This window comes from Mesitornis unicolor, unplaced genomic scaffold (assembly GCF_000695765.1).
Source record: "Mesitornis unicolor isolate BGI_N332 unplaced genomic scaffold, ASM69576v1 scaffold9175, whole genome shotgun sequence".
NCBI classification, from domain to species: Eukaryota; Metazoa; Chordata; class Aves; order Mesitornithiformes; family Mesitornithidae; genus Mesitornis; species Mesitornis unicolor.
Window position 1 is genome coordinate 4,196 of NW_010187474.1, and position 8,274 is coordinate 12,469.

Consider the following 8,274-nt stretch of genomic DNA (forward strand, 5'->3'; position numbering starts at 1 on the left):
TGTTGATTTCTCTTTTGGAAAAGAAGTAAAATTCTTAAATGCACTTTAAAAAGAAAAAAAAAAGACAGTGAACAGGGTAGGACAGGAGGAAGTGAATTCCATTAGGTAAAGGCAGGAGACATTGCAGGAGAGAGAGAATTTGCATGATGAGACTATATACTCCATCGGAAGCTCATTAAGAATTTACAGCAGATCATTAGACTATTTATTATTTTGATGTCTCTTGTGAATTTGAGGGCCGGACATAATGTGTGTTACTTTCTCCCAGTAAGTCATACAGAAATTTTCCTAATTGTTCTAACCTCCTATCTCACTGACCTCTTGTCTCACTAGGGATAGTGAGTGTTGTACATAAAAGGAGAAATTATTTTTTTTTCTCCAGTAGGATAGTTTTTAGTTGTATTTAATAAATTACAGTTCGAATTAGAGTGTTTGTGTAATTCATTCAAGTGAGCATAGATCTTGTGGAATAAACCTGGGGAAGTGTTAGTGATTCAGCTGATGGTACTACCAAGTAATGGGGAAGAACTAAGTGATCACTTTGCCTGGAGCAAAGTCTTTTTGCCCTTTCCCTTGGAGAGAGTGCTGTTTGCTGTCCTAACCAGTCACAGTGTTTAGCTATAAACAGCAGTCAGATTCCACCCTGTACAGAAGACTTTACTTTCAATAGAAGGGTTGGCTCTAGTGACCTGTTCTTGGAAGACCTTAAGGCACTTTAGAACCTTTCAAGATGAAGTGCTGTACAAGCTTAAGTTTGATAATATGATACAGTTAGTGGGTAAACAAACTCGTAACTGTTCTGAAAGAACAAGTATGTGCTAACTCAAATGAACAAAATGTTGTGGCCTTGGTCTGCATTAAAGCCTTGAAATCCAGGGAGGTGATCATCCCCCTGTACTCAGCACTGGTGAGGCCGCGCCTCGAGTGCTGTGTTCAGTTCTGGGCCCCTCACTATAAGAAAGATGTTGAGATTCTGGAGCGTGTTCAGAGAAGAGCCACAAGGATGGTGAGGGGTCTGGAGAACAAGCCTTATGAGGAGCGGCTGAGGGAACTGGAGTTGTTTGGCCTGGAGAAGAGAAGGCTGAGGGGAGACCTCATCAGTACCTACAACTACCTCAAGGGAGGTTGTAGAGAGGTGGGTGCTGGTCTCTTCTCCCAGGTGATGGGGGATAGAACAAGGGGAAATGGCACCAAGCTGTGCCAAGGGAGGTTCAGGTTAGAGATAAGGAGGAAGTTCTTTACTGAGAGGGTCGTCAGAGGCTGGAACAGGCTGCCCAGGGAGGTGGTGGAGTCACCATCCCTGGATGTATTTAAGGAGCGGGTAGACGAGGTACTTAAGGATATGGTTTAGTGGGTAGACAGGAACGGTTGGACATGATGATCTCAGAGGTCTTTTCCAACCGAGCGATTCTGTGATTCTGTGTGTGATTCTGTGATTCCTTCACTTTTATTGGGAAAAACAGTCTCTCGGGTTGACTCAATGTTATTAAAATATTTTAAAGTAATTTGCCAGCTAAGTGGCTAGTTTTTGAATATGCTTTGTATACTTGGTCTAAAACATTTCTGTAGTTGTATTTCACAGTCTCTGCATCTTTCACATTTCCAAATATTGCTGGGAACCTATTTCTTTCAAAGCTTCTGTGTTAGCTTTGATGTGTGTGCAAAGATTTGCATGGATGACTGAGATGGAGACAATTCCCAAATCTTTACAGCTATTTGGTAACTACTTCATCTTGTATATAATGATGACTTAATGAACCACTTGAGCTTGCTTGATTAAGATGTATGTTTTCTTCCTTACAGTACCACTGTGATCCAAAATGTGAACAAAGCTCAAGTCAAGATCAGAGCTAAAAAAGACAATGTAGCAGGTGATTTTTTCCAGACTCTGAGTATTTCAACTCAAGGGAATTGTGGGAGAAGACTCTGAAATATGCAGGAGTGTATTCAAACACTGCCTCGTCTTCTTTATTTCTCGTATTCATCTTAACAGTGAGAACACTTGTAATTTGCTGGGTTTTTCACATATAGGAGATAGTTTTTATATTTAGTTATTTACCTCTCATAAAATTAAATGACTGTAACTTGCAGTCCGATTTCTAGATGTTTGAACAAAACACAACTTCCATAGAGCTTTACTGAAAAATAGATCAGGAAATTAAGTACAAAAAAAAAATAAATTTCAGGATACTAAATATCAGTAATTGTCTATGAAGAAAACAAGAAAGGTAAATCAGGATTGAATGCTTAAAATATTCCTTAAGCACAGAAAATGCATTACTAAACAGAAACATAATAAAACTGAACACTGAATAAACCGGAATACTTCCCCAAATTTTTTCACGTGTCCAGATCTCGTTCTCAATACAATTCTGAAGTTCCATATTAAGATGTCAAAACCAGCATGATTTAATCATTCCAAGCTGTATAGGAAGATTTTGGAAACAAAACTTCCAAGCTTACATAATTTATTAGAAGCAAACAGAGTAAAAGTGAGTTGTATTTAGTAAATCTATAACCCTTTGTCTCTTACACACATTCTTGTTCACTTTTGTCAGGTGTAACCTTGCCAGTTTTTGAGCATTACCAAGAAGGAGGGGACAGTAAGTACAAAACAAGTATTTTCTATCTTATATGTACTTGTGGCTATTCTATGCTACTACAAAAATACTTGTCAGGTTATGTCTTGCTAGAAAGTCAGTTTACATCACTGGCAGAGGTGTACTTACTTCCTCTACGGTGCTTTGCCCTGTTCCTGTGACATCAAGGATGGGATTATTAGGGACCATAGTGGATTTTGATTTCCTAAATCGATGAGTTTTTCAGACAAGAAGCCTTGTCTTGAATTACCAGGTTTTAAGACTGGTAGGATTTAGTGTGGAAATGCACAGCAATGATCTGTAATAACATAAACCACTATAAAGACAATTTGTTAATGAGCAAAGGCTTTATGCTGGCACTTGCTGAGCTGTCGGTATTCCTGTAATTTGTGAAGTACTAATTTCTATCTAGTAAGAAAACACCATAGTAGCAATAGCAACAAAAGTTATTTGATGATGTTTTAATTATTTTTTTCAGGCTATGAGCTGACTGGCTTGGCCAGAGGTGGAGAACAGCTGGCTAAGCTGAAGAGGAACTATGCCAAAGCTGTGGAGCTGCTTGTGGAGCTGGCCTCCTTACAGGTTGGTGGGAAGAAAAAAAAGAGGATTGTTGGTTTCTCACTATTCTGAAGTTAAAGTAATGTAGTCTCAGTGATTCTAGCTTAATATTTTGAGCTGTACTCTACTCCTTTAGTCCCAGTGCTGTACAAAGTTGCAAACCTTTTTCAGCTACAAAACAGTTACATTACTGCTTCAAAGAAGTCCTTATTCCTTAGAGCTAAGAGGAAACATTTTGTGGTGAGTTAGTATTTGTAACTGCTAATGTGTAGTGTTCAGTGTGCTACTGACATTAGTGGGGAAAAAAAACCGCTTCTACCAAGAATGCAGTCTGTAGACTTGGCTTGGGCTTTCAAGTGCGATTTAGTTTTGTGTATAGAATTGATGTAAATGCTAAATTTGTCTTGTTATATATTAATTATTTAATCCCATTCCATCAGACATCATTTGTTACTTTGGATGAAGCCATCAAAATAACAAACAGACGTGTGAATGCAATTGAACACGGTGAGTATTTTTCCATTTGGGATGCGTATTTTTCTGTCTCCATACAAGATGAGGAGCAGGCTTACTGGAAGCCACGCTTCTTTTGACTGCTTTTTTGTTTCTAGGATTTCAAACCAGTTCATGAACTATGCAGAAAGCATTACAGTTAAGCATAGTGCAAATAAGAACAAAAATTAAAAGCTTAGTGGAACGGACTGGAGTACAGAGATAAATAAATACACAAACCTGAGAAAGTAATCAGGAAGTTGTATTGAGAGCCTATAGAACAGAGATTTCACAGTCACATTCTGGAGTCCCTGCTAGTGACTTTGACTTATTTGGTCAGGTCTGTTGACTAGAAATGAAAGACAGAATGTTCTTACGTGTTACAATTTAATAGCTAGTATAATAGCCTTTAAAACTATAATTGTGGTGTCCAGTGGAGAGCTGCTGACTTTTTTTTGTTGGTTTTGGATGAGATTGCAGAATAGGCATCCAGAGAGAAATCCTGGTAACCTATTCAAGTTTATGTTACAGGAAATGGAACAGTCCTAATGTCAATGTTCTGGTATTTTTCTTTCATCTGAATTCCTTATCTGTTATGTTCTTGTTTGTAAATTTGTTTCTTGCAATTTCTTAGGTACTACACAGCACAATATTGCTGTGACCCCTTTTGGTGCAGTAGCCAGGGTGCTTTAATTATTTCAAGTTCCTTCTGAGTAGTTGTTAGCTGGGATTTTATCATCTTTGCATGTATGCAGGAACTTATTTTAGTACATGAATCTGAACCATCCTTTTCAGCAGTATTTTTCATAGACTTGTTCCTTTGAATGTGCAGGCCTTATCTGCAGCTTACGCTCTACAAATTTAACTGTAGAAAAGGTTCCCTCTGCAGCCTTCCAAATAACTTTAGTAGTGCTGATATAACAGCTTTCTCCTTTTGAAAAGTGATTCTGACACATAGCTTGCCTAGCTGAGTGATAAAGCTTGTTTAATGTCTTATCTCTTCCCTTGTAATGGTGTTATATTTGAATATTTGTTTTCACAATGGCTTTTTCAAACAGAGATCACAATTCTGAGAGTAAAAGTGCTATATTGAACAGAAGTTTCTGAAAGAATGTGCTGGAAGAACATAATTTTAATTCTAATCTTGCCTTACGTCTTGCAGGATTTTTTTAAAACTACTTCCATGGGGGAAAAAGGACCTTACAACCAACCAGGGATCAGTGTTTGCTGATTCCATTGCATCTTTCAAACAAACATGCTATGGGAGATCGTGAAGTTCAGAGTACCAGTTTAGTCCTGGACTTACCAAAGAAAACATTTCCGTGTACTTGTCCATAATGAAATAGTATGATCTTTATGTAAATTATCCCCAGCTAGAAGAATTACCACATTGACTTTAGGAACCATCTGTGCACTGCATTAGATATCTTCCTGCCTAATATAACAGCAGCCCAACAACTTCCTTATTTATATTTTTTAGTGATTATTCCCAGGATTGAGCGTACCCTTTCTTATATCATCACAGAACTGGATGAACGAGAACGAGAGGAATTCTACAGGTAAATATTTAAACCAAGACCAGACCTGTCTCTTTCTCAAATAGACCGTTCCTTAGAAGGGACTTAGGAGAAGTATTCACCAGATCTGACAGTGGACACTGTTAAACATGACCTGGTTCTTACTGCACAGAGCTGAGCATAGAGAGATGCAATTACTCATCTCAAAGTTACAAACTAATCCCTACCACTAGGCTGAGCACACCTGCCATTATTGTCCCTCCAGAGGGAATGGTGTGATAACAGTACACTGAGGTGTTCTGCTTTAAGGACCCCTCTGCTATAGAAATGTGTTAATCTGCAGAGATGAAGTTTTTCAATGGCAGCAACTAGAAATAAAGGCCTTTGTTGTGGCACTTTCATTTCCTGGGGAACTTCTCCAGGCAGTTTTGTCATACCCAAGTTGTATGGCATCTTTGCTGTTGGCCTGTTTTATGAAGTCATCATGTTGCTTTTACAGATAAACCACCTTTCTTTTCACAGGTTAAAGAAGATCCAGGAAAAGAAAAAGGTATTGAAAGAAAAATCTGAGAAAGAACGGGAGCTGCGGAGGGCTGCTGGTGGGGAACGTGAACCAGCCAATCTCTTAGCAGAAGAGAAGGATGAAGACCTTCTCTTTGAGTAACCCAGCACTGTTGTTGTTTATGGAGCAGGGGACCCAGAGTACAGAATGTCCAATTGCAATATAATTCAGGACACGTTGCCTCAATGATACTTATGTGACTTCTCAATTGGTGTACAAGTCTTGAGTTGAATGGATTGTGGATTTCTCCTGGGAGATTAGAAATCTGGGAACTTGACTGGAGCATAGAAAGAAAAAGATGAGTCAGGTGCTTTCTTACCAGGAAAGCTGCCTGTTGCATGTTCAGCCGGTTTCTTCACTTAGTAGGAATGACTGTCCATTTGCAGGATGGCTCTGGATTTGCCTCATCAGATTCTTCTCTCATTGCTCCCCTTGCTAGTGCAAGCAAAATGAAATGTTATTTAGGGAGGGAGATGGCATGTAACGTTCTTCACTGCTGAACTCTTAACGTTCAAGTTGCTCAAAGCAGGTATTCTCAGAGCTGAAGTCAGATGTCAGTAAAGACAACTCTAGTTTTCTAACCTGCTGATGAAATCTGCAGTCTTCTGTGATTTTTGTTGCACGATTGTTACCATTGGCCTAAAACATCCATGGCTTTGATTTAGAGGTTCTGCCAACTTGTGTACTGTCTGTGCTAGAAGCAATTAACAATTTTAAATGTTAACTATCTGGTGTCTGGCTCATCTGCTAGATGGTCTTAAAAGCTTGGAAACTGTCATGTTGATTTCAAAATAAAAACTTCTCTTCATCTCTTGACCCCAACTTAGAATCTGCACCGGGCACATCTCTCTTCATCCCATGCCCACATTCAGTTAACCTTTACTGCTTCAGGTAAGTAACCAAGAAGTGGCTTGCTACTGCCACAAACACAAATTCTTCTCAGCTATCCAGCTGGATGTTGCAATGAAAATTTGGAGCAACAAGGAGGCTGGCAAGCAAGCCAGGGTTGAATGTAAAATAGTCCATCCTTGCTGTGAGTCTTCATGTCCTAGGCTGATAAGCAGGCTGTTGCTGAATGCTGTGCAGTTCGGAGTGCTGTTTTCCTAAAGACGTTGGTTTGCAGTCAGCAAACAGAACACATGCCATAGTGGTAGCACTACTACATTGTCTCTAGTGCTATGAGTCTCTGCAAGGTGAGCATCTTGTTTAAAACATGATCCAGCACTCAACTGCAGATGCAGGATAAGTGCAAGGAAATGAACTTCTATTAACACCTTTAAAAAGGCACTTTATAATTGTATGAGGCACAAGGCCATTTCTTTTTCCTTTTGGAGCTGAAGGCAACACAGTTGTGTAGGTCCATACTCTGTTGTAAGAAACAGGTCAAGCTTGAAGGAAACTCTAGATTGGAGGACATGTTTTTACCTCTGTCACTGCATGCATGGCGTCAGAAAGAACCTCAGAGAACATCTAGGGCACTGATGGGTCACAGCATCTTTCACACATTCAGCAAAATTGCAGAGAGAAGACTCCCAGTATCCACTACAAGAAGTAAAATTGTACAGTGATTTATTTTAAATCTAGAAATATTTTACATTTTTACATTAGTGTGCAGTTCATGATGTCTCAAAATACAGAGTGCAGATACACGTATAAAAGTACAGTGTGGGGCTAACCACAGGTCTTAGTAAAATTACCTTAATTATTTAAGGCATTAACCCCCTCATCTTATTAAAAAGTCACATATAATTACATTCAAAAATTACTTTATGCAATTCAGCTAAAGTTTCTTTTTAATTATATCTGGATTCGTAAAAATGAAGACATCCTCATTCCAGTCTGATACAGCTCACTACAAAGGCTGTGATAAGGTTTTCACAGGTGAAGTTTGCATATTCTCTTTTACTCTCAAGGGAAATAACAGACACTCTTCATTACAGGCGGCAGAATCATTTCTCACACACGATAGTTCCGGGTCCAAACTGGCAACAGATGGAGAGACAGATACACTTCTCAGTGTTGCCAAAGCCCTTCCTCTCAGCAGGAGATAAAGCTAACAGTTATGAACTACCGCAGCACCCCTCTACATGAATGTCAGCAAGTTCTGTGTGCTTTGGGAACTGAGAGAGTAGACCTGAACTTTCTGTCACAATGTTCTGTAAGTCTATTGAAGTCCACATTCAAAAGCTTATTTCTATAAAAAGAGTTTCTGTACACCATTTCAGAAGAATGGGAGACAACCATGAGTCAATTGCATTAATGGCATGATTTACTGTGACTGACACTGCCTATAAACACACAATTCCTAAGGGGGTTCAGCAACCATCTTGAGTTGATTGTGACTGCAAGAATTTGGGCAGCACCTACATAGCTGAGCTAGGTTACCCTTACATTTTATTGCTTTCCACCTTCTTGTCCAATTCAGTATCAAAAAGCCTAATACATCTACAATCATCTTTCTTAAAAAGGGTACAATCAGTACAATATTTTGTCATCTCTGAAATACTATCCACTATACCTGAACATGGTAGTTGTCAAACTATGT

General features: G+C 39.0%; 1 protein-coding gene across 1 annotated transcript in view; it reads left to right on the forward strand.

The window, feature by feature from the left end:
* The window catches only part of ATP6V1D (ATPase, H+ transporting, lysosomal 34kDa, V1 subunit D), a 7,901-nt gene extending 1,450 nt beyond the window's left edge, over positions 1-6,451 (forward strand). Inside the window, exons 3-8 of the mRNA XM_010185456.1 lie at positions 1,804-1,871; positions 2,559-2,603; positions 3,079-3,182; positions 3,599-3,665; positions 5,131-5,209; positions 5,690-6,451. Coding sequence (XP_010183758.1) covers positions 1,804-1,871; positions 2,559-2,603; positions 3,079-3,182; positions 3,599-3,665; positions 5,131-5,209; positions 5,690-5,831 — 505 coding nt within the window. The 3' untranslated portion in view covers positions 5,832-6,451. The remainder of the gene's footprint in view (positions 1-1,803; positions 1,872-2,558; positions 2,604-3,078; positions 3,183-3,598; positions 3,666-5,130; positions 5,210-5,689) is intronic.
* The last annotated feature ends 1,823 nt before the right edge of the window (positions 6,452-8,274 follow it).